This window comes from Chiloscyllium punctatum, chromosome 5 (assembly GCF_047496795.1).
Source record: "Chiloscyllium punctatum isolate Juve2018m chromosome 5, sChiPun1.3, whole genome shotgun sequence".
Lineage (NCBI taxonomy): Eukaryota > Metazoa > Chordata > Chondrichthyes > Orectolobiformes > Hemiscylliidae > Chiloscyllium > Chiloscyllium punctatum.
Genome location: NC_092743.1, coordinates 137,428,703 through 137,454,623, shown reverse-complemented (window position 1 = coordinate 137,454,623; position 25,921 = coordinate 137,428,703). Strand labels below are relative to the sequence as shown.

At 42.4% G+C, this 25,921-nt stretch overlaps 2 protein-coding genes across 25 annotated transcripts in view; both read left to right on the top strand.

Annotated features, from left to right (window-relative positions):
* sulf1 (sulfatase 1) overlaps positions 1-25,921 on the top strand; it is a 403,560-nt gene that overhangs the window by 177,374 nt on the left and 200,265 nt on the right. The window contains exon 1 of one of the 24 annotated variants that reach the window (XM_072571462.1): positions 5,745-5,764. The exons of the other annotated variants lie outside the window; for them this stretch is intronic. The gene's annotated coding sequence lies outside the window, so the exon portion shown is untranslated. Of the gene's footprint in view, positions 1-5,744; positions 5,765-25,921 lie in introns of those variants that run through there. 24 annotated transcript variants of the gene reach the window in all.
* spice1 (spindle and centriole associated protein 1) lies at positions 19,855-22,980 on the top strand. The gene has a single exon (XM_072571476.1). The coding sequence runs from the start codon at positions 19,896-19,898 to the stop codon at positions 22,218-22,220; it is 2,325 nt and encodes a 774-aa protein (XP_072427577.1). The 5' UTR covers positions 19,855-19,895; the 3' UTR covers positions 22,221-22,980.

Below are 25,921 nucleotides of genomic sequence, written 5' to 3'. Positions count from 1 at the left end.
GTTTTAGTGACTCATTACTCAGAATTTTTTGAACCGAGCTTAATGAACTAAATAAACTAAATTATTTGTTATGAGGACAGATCATATTCCCAAGTATTCTTGGAAATGTTTTACTTTAAATTTTAAGACTTTTTTTGAACCAGTCAGATACAAATTCCGTGACCACCTGGCAAAGTCCTATGTGAAGCCCACAGAATGTCACACCTTTAAAATGTCAGGAAAAATTTGAACAAGCAACTGCAAGACTAGTTTCTGTGTTATTGGCCAGGTGTCCTTGTATGTGAATTAGAATGCTGCGAGGGCCTCAGCTTTGAGAAGAGCTGTTTCAAACAGCACCACTAATAGAGGGAAACAAAAAGAAATTCTCACTCTGAATGCTGGAATTCAATCAACGGTGAAATTAATCAGAACAATAGAATTTCAGCTAACCTGAAAACCCAAGAATCTTGAAATTGGGCGTCAACTGCCCTATTACTTATAATGTAAAACTCGGCTGAAAAAGAAATTTAATTTTTGTACATGTGCTCGAAATGCAGTTAAATAATACCAAGTAAGTTTTTTTAAAATTCACTCATGGGACATGAGTGTCGCTGGCTGGCCCTTCCCTAGTTGCCCTTAAGAAGGTGGCGGTGAGCTGCCTTCTTGAACTTCTACCGCTTACATGCTGTCAGTTGATCTGCAATGCCCTTAGGGAGGGAATTACAGGACTTTGCCTCAATGGTGATACATTTCTACTTCAGTATGATAAGTGGCTTGGAGGGGAAATTGCAGATGGTGTTCCCATACATCTGAGTTGAAATACTGCATGTACAATTTGAAACAGCCAAATATGATTTCACGTATTCAACCTTTTTCAAAAGGTCAGCTTTCCCCTTCCTAAACCCACAAATATTAAGGAAGTCCCTGCTGAATTCAGTGAACCCAAACAGAAATAAGAGATTGCAGTAGGCCCTTACTTGTGTTATATGGCTGGATGTCACAAAGTTCACTTTATTTTAGTAAGGAGCATTCCTTTAAGTATTGCCTCAGTCTCATTTCTTCCAACATCTGCTGCTGAGGAAGGTGGCCCATAAGGAATGCCATACCTGCTCCTGAGAAATGCTCATTGTGTGGGGGCAGGGCTGTCATTTTCCTTGGGACCTCAGAATCCCAGACTCAAAGGAGAACAAGTCTAAAGATATTGTTGTTTATTTGCTAGAAAAAGTGTTCATAAACATTATTTCCATCTGCAATAATCCCCACTCAGAAGCTCCAAACTCTGGTCCAGATGCTCATTCCTGAGTCATAGTTGCAGAAGCAGGAAAACTGTCAGCTCCATGAACCTGACCTTTAAAAATGGCTACCCGCATTCACTTTTTTCAGTCAGGGGCATTGGGCTAGTTTGGAAGTTGGATTTAGTGACCCAAGAAGAGCTGAGGAAGGCTGGATAAAAAGAGGTTGTATTGAGGCCACAGCATTGTGTCCAAAAATAAAATAATAAGATGTCATTCAACCAGCCCATACCTGTCACATACCCATCACTCACTTATACAATGCCCCCATGACCCATAATGCCCTCTTCACATCCCCCATGGTCGCTCAAACCTAAGGGGCAACTTTTTCACGCAAAGGGTGGTGTGTATATGGAATGAGCTGCCAGAGGAAGTGGTGGAGACTGGTACAATTACATTTTAAAGACATCTGGATGGGTACATGAATAGGAAGAGTTTAGGATATCTGGTCGGCATGGATGAGTTGAACACCTCTATGACTCGATGGCATTATATGCATCTCTATCCATATCCTATGTTCGTTCTTTCTTGTGCCAACTTAGTGCTGACATCCACTCACCACCCTTTTGCCTTGTCGCCTCCCATCCAACTCACCAATATCCATCAGTATATAGGAGAAAATAGTGCTGTTACTTACAGTTCTATACAGACCACTCTCTATTTGAAAATGTACCCTCATTCAATAGAAACACATTTTGATAGTTATTGATTAATTTAACACTTCTTGGTAAGTCTTGACAGATTTGATACTTCTTGGCACATCTTCAATTGTTGACAAGTTTAAGGGGTTATTTGCCTCTTACATATAATCTTCTCTGTGGTTAACAATACCAAAGAATACATGCCTCTACCACCATCAAAGTGTACCCAAACTTCCCTTCCAATGGGTATCTTTCCCAAAGGATATCTGGGAGCCCTGCCTAGAGCAAGGCATCCTGGGATCGTAGTCACTAGAATACCTCTGGTCTCCAAAGGGAACAACTGGGCAATCCAAGAGTAATACACTGAGGGTAGATCTGCTCTGAGCTGATCTGTTCTGCACATTCCAGGTTCCAAGCAGTATCTAGTTACATTTTTTTGTCTCCCTCCCTTTTTGAGTAAGGGTGTTACATTAGCAGTGTTCCAATTCTCTGGGATCTTTTCCAGAATCTAAGGATTTTTGGAAGTTTACCACCAGTGCATCCACTATCCACTCAAGTTACTTCCTTTAAAATCCTAGCGTGTAACCCATTAGGTCCTGGGGCTGATCAGTCTTTTGCCGCCATTAGTTTCCCTACTACTTATTTCCAGTGATAACTTGTGTTTATTTCCTCCCAACCCCTGTCATCTCATTTAGCCCGTTGATTAGTTAGCATTTTTGGAATACATGTCCTCTTCCTAAATGGGCTTTAAATGAAATCTGCTACCTTCAGAAACCACAGTTGGACGAAACCTCAGCTAACAGACTCCATTCCCATTCTAGTTGAAATGAGAAGTGCTATGTTTAGGTCAGGACTTGGGATTTTGGACTATTTCTGATGTATCACTAGTGTAAATCTGGAGCTTTCAGTTCAGAAACTCCTTAAATTTGCTTGTGTCAATTGATACTCTTAGAAAGTATATTTTATAATTGTTCAAACTTGCAAGTGTAAAATTCAGAAAATTAGACTTGAATGGATGGTTCTTATTGTCTAACTTAATGAGTTCACTGAGAACTCAACAGGTGAGTTATGGAAAGGGTTGATATTAGGACCTAAGGGATACTAGATTCTAGAAACAAAATAAACCAGTTATTGTTAACCAGAGAAGTTAAGGCTAGTATCAAATTGACATAAATAAGAATCAATGCAGCAAAGAATAGTGAAGCAGAGGATTATGAAAATTTTAAAAGACAATAAATAATGACCAAATGAAATAAAGAGGGAGAAAATAAACTGGGGACAAACTCCTTAGTAATATAAATAATACAATATAAAGAATATAAATGGACAGTAAGAGCTTATTTAAATGTGTAGATGGAGGACAAGTTTGGACGAAGTGAACAAATACCCATGAGAGAACGAGGCTGCAAAAATAATAAGGGGGAAACCAGGAAATGGCAGAGGACCTGAATCCATACTTTGCATCAGTCTTTAGGAAGAGGACATGTATTCCAAAAAATGCTAACTAATCAACGGGCTAAATGAGATGGTAAGGGGTTGGGAGAAAATAAACACAAGTTATCACTGGAAATAAATACTAGGGAAACTAATGGGGTGAAAGACTGATAAGCCCCATGACCTAACGGGTTACACTCTAGGATTTTAAAGGAAGTAACTTGAGTGGATAGTGGATGCACTGGTGGTAAACTTCCAAAAATCCTTAGATTCTGGAAAAGATCCCAGAGAATTGGAACACTGCTAATGTAATATCCTTACTCAAAAAGGGAGGGAGACAAAAAAATGTAACTAGATGCCAGTTAGCTTAACATCTGTCATTGGGAAAATGTTATGAGTCTATTATAACGGGTGCAATATTAGAGTGCTTAGAAGAACATAATCCAGTCAAAAAGGATCAACATACTTCATGAAGGAGAAACCATGCCTGACAAATTTATTACAGGCGTATGATAGGATACCATACATAAGGCTACTTAATAAGAGCCCATGGTGCTGAACATCATATATTAGCATGGATAGATGCTTCACTAACTGATAGAAAACAGAGTTGGGACAAGAGGACCATTTTTAGGATGGCAACGAGAAACTAGTGGAGTGCCACGGAGGTCAGTGGTGAGACCACAATTACTTACAATACATATATTAATGATATGGATGACAGAAGTAAATGTACTATCGCTAAGTTTGTAGATGACACAAAAATAGGTTGGAAGACAAGTCGTGAGGATGATACAAAAAGTTTAAAGAGGGATATAGACCAGTTAAACTTATCAGGTGGAATATAATGTGGGAAAATATGAAGTTATGCACTTTGGTCGTTATAAATAGAGCTGAATATTATTTGGATAGATCAGAAAGCTGTGGTGCAGAGGGATTTTGGGCCATTATTTCCAAGGGAATGGTGTGTAAGATCAGCAGGTTGTGCTAAAACTTTACAAAGCAATAGTCAAGACACACCTGGAACCCTGTGAACAGTTTTGGTTCCCCTGTCCAAGAGAAAAAAATATACACATCAGAGGCAGTCCAGAGAAGAATTCACTTGGTTCATTGTGAGTATTGAAGAATTTTTTTATGAGGAGGTTGAGTAGGTTAAGATTTTACTTAGTGGACATTAGCAGAATGAGAGGAGATCTAACTGAAACACACAAGACTGTTAGTTTAACAGTTTAGATGTGGAGAAGTTGTTTCCCTGATGGGACATCTAGGACCGAGGGGGTATAATCTCAGAATAAGAACTTGTCCTATTTAAGACAGAAATGAGGAGCAATATTGTTCACCCAGGGTAGTGAATCTGTGGAATTCTTTGCTGTAGAGGACTGATGAGGGTAGGTCATTACGTAAATTCAGACTTGAGATAGACAAATTTTTGATCAGTCAGGGAATTGAGTGTTATGAGGGCAAGGTAAGCAAATTAGAGTTGTGAATTATCAGATCAGCTGTGATCTCATTGAAAGACAGAGCAGTCTTGATGAGCCAAATTGCCGACTTTTGCTCGCAGGTTTTATGGTTAAAAAGTGATGGAGTTTGCCCCAGTTTGCTGCTCAAAACAAGAAGATAGTTCCATTTTATACAAATAAAAGACTAAAAGTAATGCAGAATTTTGATATTAAGGCATTTAGAGCCAGCGGCATTTCAAAAGAAATCTTCCAATGTGTAAAGCAAATTCTGTACATATGGTAAAAAAAATCAATGCAGCCTAGCTTTTGAACTGTGCACTTGAAAGGAGCAACTGAACTACTCTTGAACAATGATGAAATATATGATTTGTTTAATTATATGGCAGCCCATTAATTTTGCATTTGAAAATTCAAAACACAAACCACAACAACCAGTGAAAGGACATATAAGTTGTTGGATCTAAGTTTTGAGTTTTGATTACTAACTAGAAGTAAAGTAGACAAGATTAATCCTATGGCCATTAAAGTAACACAAGAAGTTGTGGAATTGAAAAGATTTGCATCACATTAAACTATAACTCTTGTTTTTCATTTATGATGTCGAGGTGCTGGTGTTGGACTGGGATGGACAAAGTCAGAAGTCGCATGACGCCAGGCTATAGTTCAACAGATTTGTTTGAAATCACAAACTTCCAGGAGAAAGAGTATTATTGTTACATTTCTCTCCATAATAACCACAATTCTAACTTTGCAGTGTGACTATTCTGTGTTGGTCTTTGGGTCCTTTGAAAACGGTAACTAATAAAAGTGGCAAATAATTTTTCATTGATTTAAAAGGAAATTTTAATGCCAAATTACAGGTGATGAAGGGACTACACTCTGAAACCTTGTGATTTCAAATAAACCCATTGGACTATAACCTGGTGTCGTGTGACTTCTACGTTTTTAGTGAAAACAGGTATTTGACTTTTTCCTGGAAATAACAAACACATTATATTGTTTGATAACATAATAATTATTTATTTTCCTGACTACTTGGTGGCATGGATAAACTTCTATGACTTTATAACAATTACTAAATGGGTTTTGCTGTTATAGAACACATTACTAAAAGATGACCTAACCATAAATGTCGGAGAAAAGAAAGTTGAGACTCATCCATGCGATCATTCTAAAATATAAAAATTGTAATAATTTACATTAAGAAGGTAGAAAAGATAGGAAACTATTCTAAGTAATTTGAATTTTGTTGTATTTGTGTGTGAAACGGTTTCTACTTAAACCTTGACAGCAAATCAGTATAAAAATAATTACTAAGGAAAAGAATTTTTTTTTATTACTTCATAAACTATCCATAATTCCATCATACATTTTCTGGTAAAATGCATAATAAAAGGGGAAAGAAATGTTGTCTGCAGAAAGCCTCACCTTGAAGGAGAATATTTTACTTCATGTAGGGTGATCTTATAACATCTGTCACTGTACTTGTTCCAGAGACAGCACAAACTTTAATGGGGTTTGCTGAGTTCAGAGTGTACTGGCCCAAACTATTAAAATAATTATTGCAATTATTTTCTGAACAACAACCTCTGGAGAGATGAGGCAAAGTAATTGCAGACAGATTTAGTGCGTTTCCTGTCCTTATTGAGTTGAATGTTGTTGTTTGTTTGGTTTTAATCTAATTTCACCCACAAAAACCATATGCAGCAAAATCCTTTTCCCACCCTCAACATTACAAATGCATTTAATTGTATTTTCTTCTTTACATTTTAAGGTTTATTCCAACTTGCCAACAAAGTTCATTATTTAAGATTTGTACATCTTTATTTTACTGTACAAAATGCATAGGCATATCGGGAGTGAGTTTTTTTTAGCTTTTGCCCTTTGAAATGCACAAATTGAGAGAAAAAAATACAAAATTAAAATTGTGATGTCGGTAATACTTAATCACACCTGGTAAATTATGCCAGGTCTAACAGGTCAGGTCAATAAACCTGTTGATGATCATTGCTAACTCCACTGCATGTTAGGAATTTATGAAATACAGTACAGGGTATATTAAAAATTAAGAAGGATATTCAATGCCCATTTTGTTTAATTGACAGGATTTTGCAGATTTTTACAATCAAATTCTGTGCCAGAACAGAATATTACTATAATATTTCTCTCTATAATAACCACAATTCTAACTTTGCAGTGTGACTATTCTGTATTGGTCTTTGGGCCCTTCCAAAAGGGTAACTAATAAAAGTGGCGAATTATTTTTCATTGATTTAAAAGGAAATTTTAACGCCAAGAAACAAGTGGGTTTTGGTCAGATAGATGTAAAAATTTTATAATCTCAAGCCTGAATTGCCTCAGCCTTGAATCCATTCATTTCCAGGTTTAACAGAGGCTGGACAAGGGTGGATAATTTGTCTACTTCCAGGAGGTCTGGCAGTCATTTAAATTTGTTAATCAATGTACTTCATCTATTGTAGCACACAACACAAAATATGATAGATAGTGGAAACTGAAACAAAAACAAAATGCTGGAGAAAAAAATCAACAGCTCTGGCAGCATCTGTGGACACAGAAACAGTTAATGGGCCAGATTGTCAAATATCTACAGGACCAGGACCAAGTACCGTTGCATTCTCAGGATCATAGTCTCAAAAGTTATCTCAATGCCTCTAGGACAGGTTGGAAGTTTCAAAGGACTGGTGGGTTTGGATGGTGGTAATCAAGAAGCCGAAAGACCTCATTTAGGGCCCTGTCCAGGGGAGGATGGGATTTTTTTAACCTAAATTCGATGAACCTGATTAATTTTGAACACCTAAGCCCCCATCTGAAATGTGCACCACATAAGCAACTTTCTCTGCATAAAACAAGAATTAAACTTTTTGGACCTAATTGGGCCAGTTTGAGATCTTACCTTCCTATTTTGTTCATGGCACTGTTTCTTCATATTAATGCAACTGATCCTGAGGTAATATCTGCTGTACTCAACAAGGCATCAGAAGGCATCTCCAAATACACCTTTAAGCTGACCTGCCTCTGTCCTGGAAATTCAACTTTACACCAAACGCTAAAACCAATCTATATCCATCCACCCTTGTTGCTAAAGGATGACTAAATAACTATTTAAAAATCAGAAAAGAGAATATGAATACAAGCTAGGAAGAAACATAAAGGTAGATAGTAAAACATGCTTCAGTCCATGAAAAAGACAGCATTAGGGAAAATAAATTGGGATCTATTCCAGGTAGAAACAGGAGAATATATTATGGAAATTAAGGAAGTGGTGGATAAACTAAACAATGACTTTCTGTCTTCTTGGAGACAGATACAAAAAAAATCTTCCAGAAAGTAAGTAATAACAGGACATTTGGAAAGTCAAAATACAATCCAACAGAGTCGTCATGGTTTTACAAAAGGTAAACTATGTTTAACTAATTTGCTAGAATTTCTCAAAGATGTAACAGGCTGAAAGGTAGGAGACAGAGAGTGGTGGTGTAGGATTGCTTTTCACACTGGAGGCCTGTGACCAGCTGTGTTCCCAGAATCAGTGCTGGGTCCACTGCTTTTGTCATTTATACAAATGATTTGGATGTGAAATTAGGAGATATGGTTAGTAAATTTGCACCTTGATCAGATGGGCCAAGGAGTGGCAGATGGAGTTTAATTTAGATAAATGTGAGGTGCTGCATTTTGGAAAAGCAAATCAGGGCAGGACTTACACACTTAATGGCAAGGTCCTGGGGAGTGTTGCTGAATAAAGAGACCTTGGAGTGGTGGAATTGCGGGTAGACAGGATAAGACCATAAGACATAGGAGTGAAAGTAAGGCCATTCGGCCCATCGAATCCACTCTGCCATTTAATCATGGCTGATGGACATTTCAACTCCACTTACCAGATTCTCCCCGTAGCCCTTAATTCCTTGTGACATCAAGAATTTCTCAATCTCTGCCTTGAAGCCATTTAGCGTCCCAGCCTCCACTGCACTCCGCGGCAATGAATTCCACAGGCCCACCACTCTCTGGCTGAAGAAATGTCTCCGCATTTCTGTTCTGAATTTACCCCCTCTAATTCTAAGGCTGTGCCCACGGGTCCTAGTCTCCTCGCCTAACGGAAACAATTTTTTAGCATCCACCCTTTCCAAGCCATGTATAGTAAAGAAGGATAGTGAAGAAGGATAATGAAGAAGGCGCTTTGTATGCTTGCCTTTATTGGCCAGTGTATTGATTATAGGAGTTGGGAGGTCATATTGTGGCTATACAGGACATTGGTTAGGCCACTTTTGGAATACTGCATTCAGTTTTGGACTCTCTGCTATAGGAAGTATATTGTGAAACCTGAAAGGGTTCAGAAAAGATTTACAAGGATATTGCCTGGGTTGGAGGGCTTGAGCTAGAGGGAGAGGCTGAATAGGCTGGGGTTATTTTCACTGGAATGTTGGAGGCTGAAAGGTGACCTTATAGAGGTTTATAAAATCATGAGGAGCATGGATAGGGTGAATAGCCAAGGTCTTTTTTGCAGGGTAGGAGACTCCAAAATTAGAGAGCATGGGTTTAAGGTGAGAGGGGAAGGATTTGAAAAGGAATTGTGCGGCAACTTTTTCATGCAGAGGATGGTGTGTTATGGAATGAGCTGAGAAATTGGTGGAGGCTGGTATGATTACAATACTTAGAAGGCATCTGGATAGGTACATGAACAGGAAGGATTTAGAGGGATATGGATAGCATGGATCAGTTCGACCAAAAGGTCTGTCTCCATGCTGCACAACCCCTTATGACTCTGTGACTCTAAGCAAAATAGATAATGAGGATCCTGTAAATGTTGTGGATCTGGACTTCCAGAAGGCATTTGATAAGTGCTACACCAAAGATTAATACACAAGGGAAGATCAAATGGGGTTTCGGATACTTTATTAGTTTGGATAAAAGTTTGCATGACCAACAGAAAGCAGAGAATCTGGTTGGCAAGATTTAACTAATGAGGTGCCACAAGGTCCAGTCCTTTGCCTCCACCTATTTACAATTTATATCAATGACATGGATACAGGGAGAGAAGGAACTACAGCCAAATTTGCAGATGACACTAAAGTAAGTGGGGAAGTAACTTGCAATTAAAAAATAAAAAATTTACAAATGGATACAGATAGGCTAGGTGAATAAGTCAAAATTTGGCAGATGGCGTTTAACGTGGATAAGTGTGAGGAAATCAATTTTGGTCAGAAGACTAGGAGGTAACTTATTATCTAGTTGGAAATAAACTTCAGAATGCTTTGGTGGAGAGGAATCTGGGTGTCCTCATACATGAATTACAGAAAGCTACTACACAAGTACAGCAGGTAAAAAGGAAGGCAAATGGAATCTTGGCATTTGACTTGATTTATTACTGTCCCATGTACCAAGGTACAGTGAAAAGTGTTGTCTTGTGTGCTTTAGAGGTAGACCGTAATGTACAAGTGCAATAGGGTCACAGAACAGAGTGCCAGATACAATGTTACAGCTTCTAAGAAGGTGCAGAGGGAGATCAACATTAACGTTAAAGAGGTCCATTTGAAAATCAGATGACAGCAGGGAAGAAGCTGTTCTTTAATATGTTTGTATGTGTATTCAATATTTTATATCTTCTGCTCGCCGGAAGAGGATGGAAGAGAGTGTAACCGGGGTGGGAGGGGTCTTTGATTATGTTGTATTTTCCGAAGCAGTGGGAAGTCTAGATGAAGTCAGTGGATAGGAGACTAGTTTGCATGATGGGCTGGACTCTTGTTTTTTTTTCAGTCTTAGGAAGACCAGTTGCCGTACTGTTCTGTGATGCAACCAGGTAGGATGCTTTCTATGGTGCATCCATAAAAATTGGTAAGAGTCTTTATGGACAGGCCAAATTTCCTCCTGAGGAAATGATGGTGTTGCTGTGCTTTCTTGACTGTAGTGTCAATGTGGATGGACCAGCACAGATTGTTGGTAATTGTCACTCCCAGGAACTTGATGCTGTCAACCATCTCCACCTCAATACCATGCAAACAGAGGTGTGACCTCCACTCCACTTCCTGAAGTCAATGACTGACTCCCTGATTTTGCTGTTGGCGATGGAGATATTGTTGTCGTTACACCATGCCATTACGCACTTTGCCTCCTTCCTGTACTCCATCTCATCATTGTTTGAGATCTAAACTACAATGGCGGGGTCGTCAGCAAACTTGTAAATGGAGTTGGGGTGGAATTTGGCCACACAGTCGTGTATGTATAAGGATAAAGTAGAAGGCTGAGTACACAGCCTGGAGGGGCACCAGTGGTGAAGATTATCGTGGAGAAGGTGTTGTCACCTCTCCTTACTGATTGTGGCCTATTGGTCACAAAGTCAAGACTCCCGCTATGAGACCCACCGGAGTTCGGAGATATGTTTATTTGGAATTATGGTTTTGAAGGTGAAAGTGTAGTCAATAAGTAGGAGTCTGATGTAGATACCCTTGTTGTCCAGATTCTCCAGGGATGAATATAGAGCCAGGGAGATAGTCTGTGCTGTGGACCTGTTGCATCGGTAGGTGAATTGCAAGCGATCAAGGCTGTCTGGAGGTGATGTGAGCTATGAACAAACTCTCGAAGCACTTCATAATAATGGATGTCAGAGCGACCACACGGAAGCAATTGAGGCACGGTGCATGATTTTTCTTTGGCACTGGGGTGATGATGGTTTTCTTGATGCAGGTGAATCGTAGTAAGGAGAGATCGAAAATGTTAGTGAATAACCCCCACCAGCTGGTCCGCACGGGGTCTGCGTGCATGGCCGGGGTCTCCATCCAGGTCAGTTGCTTTCCCTAAGTTCACCCTCAAGAAGGCTGATCTAACGTCTGCAGCAGTGACTGAGGGTAAAGGTGCACCTGAGGCTGATGAGACAAGTGATATTGCTTTACAGTCCTTCTGTTCAAAGTGAATGTAGAATGGATTGAGCTCATTGGGGAAGGATGTACTGTTGCCTGCAATTCTGTTCAACTTCACTTTGGAGTCCATTATGTTGTGTAAGCCTTGCCACAAATGACAGGTGTCCATGTGGTTAGTCTGGGTCTCAAGCTTAGTTTAGTATCACCTCTTGTCATCCCTGATGGCCTTGCAAAGATCCTACCTGGATTTCCTGTATAGGTCAAGATTGCCCGACTTGCTCGCCTCAGATCTGGACTTCAGTAGGGTGTGATCACCTGGAATTATCCATGATTTCTGGTTGGGGAACATTCAAATCAACTTCTTTGCCATACAGTCATCCACTAATAAAGTCTGTAATACTGGTGGCATACTCATAATTTATTGCTAAAGGAATAGATTATAAAGGTAAGGAGGTGTTGCTGCAACTGAGGCCTTAGTGAAGTTGTATCTGAAGTATTGCACATAATTTTGGTCCTCTTACTTGAGGAGGTATATATTGTATTGGAGGTAAATGCGGGGTTATAGAAATAGGATTATGGCAGTGCATGGGGTTGGGTGTCCTTTGGAGGGTCAGTATAGACTAGATGGGCCAAATTGTGACCTCCTGCATTTAGGGATTCTACGATTCTTCATTCATAGCTCCTACTTCAAAACAAAAGTTTCATCAGGTATCATTGCAAACTACAGAGAAGTGTGTATTATCTGAATGTTTTCATTTAAAAACACTGTAATTTGTTGTGTAAATTTTGTCAATGCTAATTAGTAGTACTTAAAAGTTTTCAGGCTTTGGAAGTAATTACATGTTGTTACCATTTAATACACTGCAGTTGATAGAGTGCCACAAAACAGATATCAGAGAATCAGATATCTGATATCCCTACAGATATCAGAGTATGGAAGCAGGCCATTTGGCCCATCAAGCCTGCACTGACCCTCCAAAGAACATCTCATCCAGACACACCCCCTACCCTATCCTTGTAACTTTGCATTCCCAATGGCTAATTCACCTAACCTACGAACACTGTAGACAATTTAGCATGGTCAATACATCTAACATGCACATCTTTGTGTCCATGGGAGGAAACTGGAGCACCCAGAGGAAACCCACAGACATGGGGAGAATGTGCAAACTCCACAGAGACACTTGCCTGAGAGTGGAATTGAACCTGGGTCCTGGTGCTGTCAGGCAGCAGTGCTAACCACTGAGCCACCGGCTACCCTAATTTATGTGAACAAAGTTATCATTTATAGAATAAAATGGACACAGAATTGACTGAATAACAGAAAATAGAGAGTGGTGGTTATTGAAAGCAAAGTATTGAGAATTGCATAGATTTGAAATAAAAATAAAATATGATGGATGACATTAGCAGGTCTGGCAGCATCTGTGGAGCAATAAACGTAACAAATATTTCAAAACCAATATGACTATTCTTTAGTAGTGGTTAATAGATATTCTTCAGGCTGGAGGAGGTTTTGTGACAGAGTTCCCCAGGGTTCCATGCTGGAACCCAAGCTTTTCCTGATATATATCAATAATCTAGACCTTAGCGTACAGGGCAAAATGCAAATGTATTAACAAGGGCATGGAGAACAAGAGCAAGGAAGTTGTGTGGAACTTTTATATAAGACTGTAGTTGGTTATCAGCTGAAATATTGCATCTAGTTCTGGGCACACCACTACAGGAAGGATGTGAGGATTGTGAAGAGGGTGCAGAAGAGATTTATGAGAATGGTTCTGTGGAGGAAGAACTTCAGTTATGTGGACAGACAGGAGAAGTTTGGACTGTTTTCCTTTTAAAAAGGCTGAGAGGAGATCTAAATTAGGTATTCAAAATTATGAGGCAACTGGATACAGGAAAGAGGGAGAAACTTTTCATTTGTGAAAGGATCGTGCCCAAATGGGTATAGATTTAAGGTAATTGGCAAAAGAACAAAATTGATATGAGAGAAAAAAAATTCATGCAGCAAGTGGTTATGGTCTAGAATACACTGCATGAAATTGTGGTGAAGACAAGTTTATTTGATGAACACAAAAGAAAGTTAGACTGCTATTTGAAAAGGAATAAAATGCAGGGTTATGGGGAGAATGCTGGTGATTGGTGTAGCTGAAATGTTCATTCAAAGAGCCAATGCAGAGAGGGTAGGCTCAACAGCCTCTTTCCATGCTGTAATAATTCTGTGGTTCACATTTGACAGTGCAGTGCAATATAACAGATCAGTAGATGGGCAAGAGGGACCGACTTGCCAATCAAAACTCAAGTCACTCAGTGTACTTGCGTACAACTTGCAATGGTTATGTACAAAGTGGCATTTTCTGAAGACCATATTGTTTCCATATCATTGCATGATCTAATAACAACTTAGCAAAGAAAGGAGTTAAAACAGAAAACTGTACCATTCAGTTAAATGAGATTAGCAGTAAAGAAAAATTTTAAACCAACAAGCACAGGCAATTCTTTCAGGCTCTTTGGAAAATAATAATTTGCTGATCTGATTTATAAAGTGTGAGGCTTCATTAGGAGCAGACCTGATCTGGAGCCCAGGGAAAGTAATGCTGAAGAGTTTGGCAATTGAGTTAAGGGCTTTATTGCTTTAACTGTGGATTATTTGTGAACTGTAAAGTGCCTTTAAAAGCCAGAATAACAGAACATGGTTATTTCATCAACTGAAAAGTTTTGTACTTTGGCAACTGATTTTGTACTTTTGCATCTTGAGCTGCAGTTTTTATTTGAAGGCATGCTTGTATAGCTTTTATAACTCATAGCACATGACTAAATTGGATTTAGCATCAATAATAATGAAATAAATGAAAACATATCAAGACCTTAGCATATAAAATCAATGCCTTGAATATTATTTCAATAATAATTTCAATAAGATGGAGATCAACTGAGCCTTTTATATTTTTGTTTTGTTTTAATGAGTGACCAAAAATGAATAATACACAATGTGGTTTTACTAATCCAATTTTCAGTGTTGCAACAGTGGAGCTCCCTTAACAGTAAATGTATCATCTGTCAACATCATATGATTAAGTTGGTAGCACTGGGTTGGATCTTGCGTATTTTTGGCTATGTCAGTTTTGTCAAGTTTCATGGCTGGTTTCAGTCAGAGGCCTAGCAAGTTTCTCACACTGTCATCCCAATCTCACCTTGTCTGCCCCTATAGCATCTCTCTTGTCCGAAGCTAGCCTGATTCTACCACTCACTTCAGCCAAAAGGACTCTTCACTGCACAGATATCTAAGAATGAACCAGCATTTCTGACAACAATGTCATCCTTAAAAGGCTATTGTGCACCCAGATAGGCAGTATCAATCCAGAGCTGCCCTGCATGGTTTGTGACATTTGTCCTAGACATGACCGAGAAGCGAAAATTTGGCACCACACATTTGTGGACAGGTACTTGGAGATGCTTGAGTGGAGGTACTGCAGAGGAGGGCTCTTCTCCCAGAATTGCCAGAGGGGCCACAACACCAGACCTTGCTTGTCTGCGTCAGTGCAGTCTCAGCCATCTAGAGGAATGCCTAGCAGTGTTGGAAGAAGCTCAACCACCTGGATTCAGCAGGATACATACAATCATCTTAATTCTGCAATATAAGACTCACTCTGTTTCTACTAATCCTCTTACCAAGGTTTATGCTCTATCACTCTCACTATTGCATGCACTATCTTCCTTTACTCTCTCTCACCCATCCCAACCCTTCACACTTTGCATGACCTCTGCTTAGTCATTTTATTGGGACAACTCACCACTTCCCCCCCCACGTACATATGTACTAGACTATGCTCAGCTCTGCCAGCCATGTTCATCTGCCTTAGTAGCTCCCTTTCTCTGGCTATAGGAGAAACCAGCTCTTAATAGGGCATAAAGAGCTGAGACAGATGGTGGGCTGCTCGACATTCAGCTCCTCACTCCTACGAGAATATCCTGATCCTGGCTGCTCAAGCAATTGACTGACCATTCCAGATCCCAGATTTAGTATCAAGGGCTGTCTTTGACTGACTGTATGAGCATCCCATGACTCAAGGCTGTCTCCATTGACTTGTCTGAGGACTACTGACAACCTTCCTGCTTTTATATCTGCACTAAATAGAAAGTCAAGACAGAGGTACTGAGAGTTCAGTAGCTTTGGCTGAGGGGGCAAGACATAAAAAGCTAAAGCAAGGCATTGCAGAAACGCTGTGAACATCCAGATAGACTCAAAGTGAGCCAGCGCTAAGAGGGTAAGCGAACAGCCTTGAGATCCATGAGTTTGATGCCTGTTCCCATACATAAGGATTCCTTGCAGGAGTATTGCAATGATAGTAGTTGGCGTGCCCCAATTTGGAACATACAGTGCAGAAGCTTAATGTAATTTGATCAGAGATTGTCAATGATATGCAGGAACTGACATGTGTATGACGCCAAGGAACATGCTTAGGAACATGCTATCCCTGGAGATGAGAGATACAAGATGCTGGTGTCTGGTGTGCAAAATGGAACACTTTATGAGCAAGTAGCAAGCTGGTCATTCAGACTTTTGTCAAGATTCATCAGTGTCATGTTTGTTTGCAGTTGGTGGTTGGATAAGAAGCTGCATATTAATAAGGTGAGATCTGAAATTAATTAGGATGACAATACACAATAATCCTCCTACATAGGTATCTTGCCACTTTCTGCGAGTGTCTTGTCTTGATGCTTTTGTTGGAAAATGCTACTAGTTGCTCCCTGTATCATGATAGGCCTCACTTGACTTCTCCCTTCCATCAGTTACTTTAAATTTATGCCTCAGGATTATTGATCTAACAACTGATATAGATCCTCCGTTCACTCTATCCAGCGACCTGGCAGGTAGTCTCCTCCAAGAGTGATGATCTCAGCCAGGCATGATGGTGTTCTTCAGCAGAGGGTTCTGGCCCAGTATTCCAATAGCCTTGTAGTCTCATCCTGACTGCATCTTCCTTAATCAGCTTTCCCCAATCCCAGGAGTCGTTAACTGAACTGTGATTACTTTTTCTTTAATATTACTTTTTTTAGTATTGTGTATGACTTCTGTCATTGATGTAGGCACTGCAGTGGGGTGACTTACAAAACTTTAAACTGTATTTTTCATGTAAAAGTACACTACTATAAATTTCTATTCTGTCCACCTGAACAACTGCAGCTAATTCATCAGCGCTGTATGAATCACTTTTCATTAAGAATATTAAAAATAGGAACAGGAACAGGCCATTCGGCCCCTTGAGCCCATGCTGCCATACAAGAGAATCATGACTGATCTGTCCCCCTCCCACTTTGCCAAGGACATGCAGGTCTGGGCCTCCTCCATCGCCACTCCCTCACCACCCGATGCCAGGAGGACCCTTCGACCCTAGGACATCAACATGGACTTCACCAGTTTCCTCATTTCCCCTTCCCCCCCCCCCCCCAACCTTACCTCAGTTCCAACTTTCCAGCTCACAACCATCCTCATGACCTGCCCTACCTGTCAATCTTCCTTCCCACCCAGCGGCTCTACCCTCCTCTCCAACCTATCAACTTTACCCCCACCTCCATCCACCTATTGCACTCTCAGCTACCTTGTCCCCAGCCCCACTCCCCTCCCATTTATCTCTCCACTCCGGAGGCTCCCAGCCTCATTCCTGATGAAGAGCTCCGGCTGGAAACATCAATTTTCCTGCTGCTCGGATGCTGCCTGACCTGCTGTGCTTTTCCAGCAACACACTCTCAACTCTGATCTGCAGTCCTCACTGTCTCCTGACATTCATTATGTCCAATTTACTCCCTTTTTCACATAACTCTTGATTCCTTGACTGATTTAAATATAGAGGTAAAAACAATGACTGCAGATGATGGAAACCAGATTCTGGATTAGTGGTGCTGGAAGAGCACAGCAGTTCAGGCAGCATCCAAGGAGCAGCGAAATCGATGTTTCGGGCAAAAGCCCTTCATCAGGAATAAAGGCAGAGAGCCTGAAGCGTGGAGAGATAAGCTAGAGGGAGGTGGGGGTGGGGAGAAAGTAGCATAGAGTACAATAGGTGAGTGGGGCAGGGGATGAAGGTCAGGGAGGAGAGGGGATCAAGGTCAGGGAGCAGAGGGTGGAGTGTATAGGTGGAAAAGACAGGTAGGACAAGTCCGGACAAGTCATGGGGACAGTGCTGAGCTGGAAGCTTGGAACTAGGGTGAGGTGGGGGAAGGGGAAATGAGGAAACTGTTGAAGTCCACATTGATTCCCTGGGGTTGAAGTATTTCGAGGCGGAAGATGAGGCGTTCTTCCTCCAGGCATCTGGTGGTGAGGGAGCAGCGGTGAAGGAGGCCCAGGACCTCCATGTCCTCGGTAGATTGGGAGGGGAAGTTGAAATGTTGGGCCACAGGGCGGTGTGGTTGATTGGTGCGGGTGTCCCGGAGATGTTCCCTAAAGCGCTCTGCTAGGAGGTGCCCAGCCTCCCCAATGTAGAGGACACCACATTGGGAGCAACGGATACAATAAATGATATTGGTGGATGTGCAGGTAAAGCTTTGATGGATGTGGAAGGCTCCTTTAGGGCCTTGGATAGAGGTGAGGGAGGAGGTGTGGGTGCAGGTTTACAGTGGGTTGTAGAGGAGCGTGGACCTGACCAGGTAGTCACGGAGGGAACGGCCTTTGTGGAAGGCGAAAAGGGGTGGGGAGGGAAATATATCCCTGGTGGTGGGGTCTTTTTGGAGGTGGCGGAAATGTCAGCGGATGATTTGGTGTATGCGAAGGTTGGCAGGGTGGAAGGTGAGCACCAGGGACGTTCTATCCTTGTTACGGTTGGAGGGGTGGGGTCTGAGGGCAGAGGTGTGGGATGTGGACGAGATGCGTTGGTGGGCATCTTTAACCATGTGGGAAGGGAAATTGCGGTCTCTAAAGAAGGAGGCCATCTGGTGTGTTCTGTGGTGGAACTGGTCCTCCTGGGAGCAGATACGGTGGAGGCGGAGGAATTGGGAATATGGAATGACATTTTTGCAAGCGGGGGGGGGAAAGAGGTGTAATCCAGGTAGCTATGGGAATCGGTGGGTTTGTAAAAAATGTCAGTGTCAAGTCGGTCGTTGTTAATGGAGATGGAGAGGTCCAGGAAGGGGAGGGAGGTGTCAGAGATGGTCCAGGTAAATTTAAGGTCAGGGTGGAATGTGTTGGTAAAGTTGTTGAATTGCTCAACCTCTGCCCCCACAGTTGTCTGTGGCAAGGAATTCCAAAGACCCTCAGAGAGAAGAACTTGCTCCTCAACCCAACCTTAAATTAGCACACCTTTATTCTGAGACTATACCCTCTGCTCCTAGACTCTCCCATGAGGGGAGACATCATCTCAGCATTTACCCTGCCAAGACCCTTGAGTCCCATTGAACTGAATCTTGCGCCCAATAGTAACATATAGATACACTGGAAGAAAAACACCGCAAATTTCAATAAGAACACTAAATCCTGGAAAGAGATGTGTGGTCAGGCAGCATGGGTGGCACAAATTGTCATTTATTAGGGCGATTTCTTTTAACCGTACTCCTAAAAGGGATTTGTTAAGCTTTTGTTTTGACGACTTGCCCCAACCAGACAGCTCTTTATGGGATTTAAATTAATTTAAAGAGAGCCCACCACAACTTTTCAGAGTTGCAGGTTCTTTCTTCTCCACATTGTAGCTCGCTCAAAGTTTCCAGGGGTTGGCGGAACATTTTTTTTTAGGGAATTCAAAATCTTGATTAAAAAAAATAAAAATCTCCGATTAATTTAATCTTTTTTTGTAAAACAAATCATATTCTTTACACACCGAGCCCTGAAACGAATACTCAGCGGCGCTGGGGAACCGCCAGAGCCGCGCGGGAGGTGGCGGTAGCGCGCAATGAGGCGGGGTGGGGGTGGGGGCGGTGTATTGATGGCCGTTTGGCGGCGGGAGCGCGCGAGGGTGGCATTGACGGCGGCGCGCAACGGCTGAATTGATGGGCACTTGGCGACGGGAGCGCGCGCGCGACGCGTCCGTTGTCGGCGACGCACCAATTGATGGCCACTTGGCGGCGGGAGCGCGCAGGGGTGGTATTGACGGGGGCGCGCAACGGCTGAATTGATGGGCACTTGGCGATGGGAGCGCGCGCGCGCGCGACGTGTCCGTTGTCGGCGCGAAGTGAAGTGACGGGAGCGCGATACTGTGGGGGGTGACTTGATGACAGTTGGCGGGGGCGGGAATGCTCTGGAGCTGGCGGTTGGCGGCGCGAGGTGAAGAGTCGCGCGCTGCTGTCGGGCCTAGCAGCCCGCGGGGCGGGATGTCGTTGGTGCGGGGCAGCCGCTCGCAGGCAGCGGGTAGAGGCCGCAGAAAGAAGGCGGCGCCGAGGAGAGAGTGGGACAGCACCATCAGCGACCTGAGCGTGCACCGGGCCAGCCCGGAGGAACTCGCCCGGCGCCGGCACAGCCGCCTACCCAGGCACCGGCGGCCCGGCCTGCACAAACCCCGGCCGGCCCCCGGCCACCAGCCGCTGGTCAGCGAGCTGCTGCTGGACCGGCGGCAGCTGCACGACGTGCTGGACCGTTCCGACCGGGCCCTGGCTCTGGTGCGGGACTTGTTCGCCGACGGCCCGCGCCTGCACGCCGCTTTCCCGAACGTGACGGCGGCGCCGGGCGGCGGGGGCGGCGGCGAGGCGGCTCTGCCCACCCGCGCCTGGGGGGAGCGGCCTACTCAGCTGTCCCTCCTCAGCGAGTCGGTGATGGACTCGCAGGCGCTCAACGACGCCAGCCCGGACCGTGCGGAGGCGAGCCCCGAGGGCAGCGAGCACCCGCGGGACAGGCCGCCGGGGTGGTCCCGGCGTGAGGCCGGCCAGAGCCCGGGGACTCCGTGTACACCGGAGCGTGAGGCCTCGGGGGACGAGGCTGGCCTAAACGCCACCACGGCGATCCAGAGAGTCCGCTCCAGAGGAGCTGAGGGAGCGGCCGAGCACGGCCGGCTGAGCCTGGAGGGGCTGCGGGACACCATCGAGCACATCGACCAGGAGCTGGTGGAACTGCAGCGCCAGGCGGGACGCAGGGTCGCCGGGCGGCTGCCCGAGAGGGGCCGAGGCCTGACGGGCTTCACCGCCTCCTTGGTCGGCTCGCTGAGCAGGCTGACCCGCTGCCTGAAGGAGAACGAAACCCAGCAGCGGCGGGAGAGGGAAGGCCGGCAGAGGCTGGCGGAAAGCTGCACCGAGCAGCGGGCGCTGATTGACGCGCTGACCGCAGAGTTTCTGAAAGTGCAAAGCGAAGTGATTGCGACGCAGACTGCCCTGCACCATTATATGGTGAAGACAGACGAGGAGCTGCACTTAATCAAACAAATGGTGCACGGATCCCTAGGAGCAGGAATGGACACCCCGAAGCCAAGAGAAAACATTGATGCTTGCAAAGTTGGTGCGGCAGCATTGGAGGGAAGGACTTTACATGGTTGCATTTACTGTGGCAGACAGGATAACAGGAATGCACCTATTTTAAGGGCTGTACCAAATGCTGCTGAACGTTTAGAAAACGTAGGTAATCAGTACGAGGGGAATGTGTTAGAAATGGCTGGAAGAGGTGAATGTTTACCTGAGCATTTATTTGGCTCTGCTATATTGCTTTCCCCCCCAAGACAGAGTAACAGTCAAATAGCTGTAAGATCACAAACTGCAGCAAATTCTTGTCAAGAAAGACCGCTCGCTGATAATGTATGCCTGAAATCAAATTGTGCTCATCCTTTGCAAATTGGTAAGGATACTCCAACGTCTGTTGAACAACAAAGAGAAAACAATTTCATAGAATACTTAGGAATACAAAGCGAGCTGCAAGATCAACAGGATCTTGCCCAGCAGTGCAATTTTAGTGATGCCTTAGAAGGACAAAGGAACTTGACTCCAGTTTTGCCTGTTAGTAATTGGTCTGAAATGCAACAACCAGGAACTGTTAATGCAGTGACAGGTGTTCTGGGATTAAAGGAGAACAAGATGGAAGCTGAAGCTTTGGACAAGTGGCTTAAACATGAAGCAATGCTTGCGCAAATCACTGAGCTCCAATTGCAGAATTCAGCTCTCAAAGCCCAACTTAGCCAGTTCAATATTGATAAATTACCTAATTCTGCTCCACAAATTGAAAAGTCTGTGCCCAGACCTTGTGATAATCTTCAGCAGAGGATCACTGAGCTCAACCACCAGAGTGCTGAAGCACGCAGCAAACTTCTGAAGTTGATTGAACAGCAGAGACAAATTTCTGGTGATTCTGCCTCACCACCCATTTCTCCTATTCCACCAGAAGGTACATGGACAGAAACTGGCAGAAAATCACTGGATGTGTTGATCCCTTTGCCCAATGGATTGGACTCCTCTTCAGAGAGTGCACCTTGTCCTGCTAGCGAAATAAATAACAATAGATTAACAGATAATGCCAGTAGAACTAGTTCCTCACTACATCTGGACAAAGATGATGGAAATAGGACACCTATTACTCAAAGATTGAAGCCAGAAAGATTAAAAGAAGAAGGTTGGTTTGCACTGTCTACTCATACCATTTGACTCTAACTCTGAGATTCCAAATCTACATTTGGGTGATTGGACAACTAACAGAAGTGCTTTCATAGCTGTAAAAAGAAAAATACTGCACATGCCAGACATCAGAGTATACGAACATCTGTTTCTAAAGGCTTGGCACCAGAAATGTCAATTGGTACTCCCCACAGATGATGACTGACATGTTTCCAAAATGTTATCTTTTTCTTTACAATTTCACATTGCATTTATTTGTTTTACACTATTTTAGCAGAGAATTTGTAATTTTAAATTTCTGTGTGCTCCCAACAGTTATCTGTTACTATCAATTGTGTTAATTATTGATTCACAGAGGCAATTAGCCTCAAAGGAGCTTTTACAATAGTTCAGAAGGATTGAGATTTTTCTTGCCTGTTCTCTGGTTTTTCTAAGTGTGTGAGAGAATGGGATAGTGGGGGTGGAAGGTTTCTTACAGCAGTACTGAATCAGCAATGCATTTTGCAGTGCTCCTGATTTTTTGTTCCATTGATTTAGTTAAAAATGAGCATGATTTGTAAAATGAACTGTTGATTCACTAGCATGTGTTTTGTTTGAGGGGTGGTAGTGTGTGTTCCCTTAGTTGCAGAAATCATTTTCTAATCTTTTTATACATGGCACATGCAGATGTATTTGAGAGAATAACATTTTATAATATATTTTAAATATAAAAATATATTAAATTTTTTAGTTCAATAAAATGCTCACTGTTTATACAAAAATAAATCTTTTTTACGACATAATTGTTCTTTTAAGTGGTCTGAGCCTATTACTTTTGAGTTATCAATCACTACCTCATCTGCCTTTATAATAGTTGGGCCTGATTTGTTATCATCACCTCGATTTTCCTTTTAAATGACTACTGAAGCCTTGTGATTTCAGTACAGGACTAACAACTTAGAAATTGAGAGTTTAGTAGTCATGTCACATTGTGAAATTAAATTTGATAAATTTGTAATTTGAGGGTTAGTACCAGGAAACTAAACGAAAGCTTCTGTTTGTTGTAATAATTCAACTCTTTCAGCTAATGTCTTTGAGGGAAAGATTGTTGACATTGCATCTGAACAAGATTAAAACCAATTTAGACCAATTGAAAGAATTGTCCTACAGACTAGTCAAGCAACAATGCAGTAAGTAGCCAAATTGTACTGTCAACTTCATACCATTGCAAACTTTGACTACTTCCTGATCCACGAGCCAGTCCAAAATCTCACTGATCAAATCTGTGCATTTTCATGACTGTCTCCTCATGGGTGATAGGAAGGAGAGCATTAATTAACATTCCCATTGTCAAGCATGATGCAGCCCTGACTGCAAGGTTGAAGTTTTTGAAAGTTATCTTAAAAAATGTCAATGGGTGATTCTAATCTGCCTTCATCTGAGGTTCCTGGCATGTCCTATCCAGATCTTCCAGTGTCTAGTTAAGTGAAGTTTAGACGTAACCCACAATGGTATGTCTCTGGATCTACAGAGTCATGTTGCACTGATTCAGAGAATTGCCTGGGAAGTTTAAACTTCTGGTGGGTTAAGAGCATTTCTCGATTATAAAAAAAAATTCTGATGGGTATTCCTCGGATCCTGCATGCTTGAGTTAAAGTGGAAGACTTGGGATAGATCAGATGCTGGTTTGTTATCAAGGAAATGTTGGACAGTTTAAAATAGAGTGGCTAACTTGTAGATAACAATATAACATACTCTCTGTCCCACCATCCTCAAACTGTCTAACTGACCTTGACTTTCCAATCTTTACCCCCTTAAACTCTCAACTCCAACCTGGTTTCTTCCTGTCCCAACCTCTACTGAGATTTGTTATACTGATTCCTGGGCTGAAGAAGTTACTTTATGAAGAAAGCTGGGACACATTAGATCTCTTTGAAATTTGGAAGAATGAGAGGTGATATTATTGAAACATATGATCTTTAGGGGGCTTGATAAGAGTGGTTGTTATAAGGACATTTCCTCTTTTGGGAAAGACCCATCACTTGCCTAGACGGGTATAGCTGAATTGACATTCAAGAAGTTTGACCTTAGTAAGGGTAGAATATTCTTTATCAATCCACCCGCCAATCTTCCACAGTCACTTGTTAGGTATGATCTACAGAATGCACTCAAACTGAATTCAAGAACTAAGAGCAGGAATAGACAATTCAGCCACTTATATGATTTGGTAAAGTCATGGCTGATCTCATCTTGACCTCTCCACTCTCTTGCCCGCATTCCAATCCATTTCTTAGTGGGCGACACGGTGGCACAGTGGTTAGCACTGCTGCCTCACAGCGCCAGAGACCTGTCACCTGAGGTGGGAATTGAACTGATTGTGTGGAGTTTGTACATTCTCCCCGTGTCTGCGTGGGTTTCCTCCGGGTGCTCCGGTTTCCTCCCACAGTCCCAAGATATGCAGGTTAGATGAATTGGCTGCGCTAAATTGCTCGTAGTGTTAGATGCAGGGGTAAAAGTAGGGGAATGGATATGGGTAGGTGCGCTTTGGTGGGTCGGTGTGGACTTGTTGGGCCAAAGGCCCTGTTTCCACACTGTCAGTAATCTAATCTAAGTAAAAATCTATCTACCTTCTCTTTAAATTTACTCAGTGGCCCAGCATTCATCACACTATGGGGTAGTGAATTCTATAAATTAATGAAACTTTGAGAGAAGTAGTTTCTCTTTATCTTTCTCAAATTTGCCAATGTTCATCCTAAAGCAATGACCCCTCATTCTATTTGTACATGAGAAAACATCTTTTCCAGGTCTACCTTTATATTAAAAATTGTGGGTGTCGCTGGCTGGCCATTATGTATATATCTTCTCTCATTCTTCTAAAATCAAGAGATTATAGGCCTAAACTCGGCAATCTCTTCACAAGAGAAATCCCTCATCTCTGGAATCAATCCAGTGAATATCATCTGAATTGCCAACAATACTCCTGTATGCCTCCTCAAGTTAGAGGACTGAAACAGTACACTATACTCCAGGTACAGTTTCACTAATACCTTGTACATTTGCAGAAAAGCTTCCTTACTTTTATACTCTATTAACAATAAATGCCAAAATTCCATTTGCTTTCCTTATTACCTGCTGTAACTGCATATAAAATTATGAAGGGAATAGCTAAGATAGAAGTAGAGAGGATGTTTCCATTGGCAGGTGAAACTTGGACAAGAGGGCATAGCCTCAAAATTGGGAGGAGCAGAGTAAGGGGAGGAACTTCTTCACCCAGAGGTTTGTAAATCTATGGAATTCCTTGTCCAGTGAAGTAGTTGATGCTCCTTCAGCAAACTGAAGCTAGCATAGATTTTTTTTGAACAATAAAGGAATTAAGGGTTACATTGAGAGCATGGGGAAGTGGAACTGAGTCCATGATAAGGTCAGCCATGATCTTATTGAATGGTGGAGCAGACTTGAAGGGTCAGATGGCATTTTCCTGCTCCTAGGTCTTATGTACTAGGTCCCAGATCCCTCTGCATTGAAGTACTCTGAAGTTTAATTTCTGTTTATCTGATCGAAATGGATAATCTCACATTTACATTAAACTTCATCTGACAAATTTTGGCCCATTCACCTAACTTACCATATCCACTTGTAAATGTATTATTTCTTTGTCTATTCTAAGTGTCGTTGGCTAACTTGGCAACAGTACTTTACATCTCCACATCCAAGTCATTAATATAGATTGTAAATAGTTGGTGCTCAAGGAC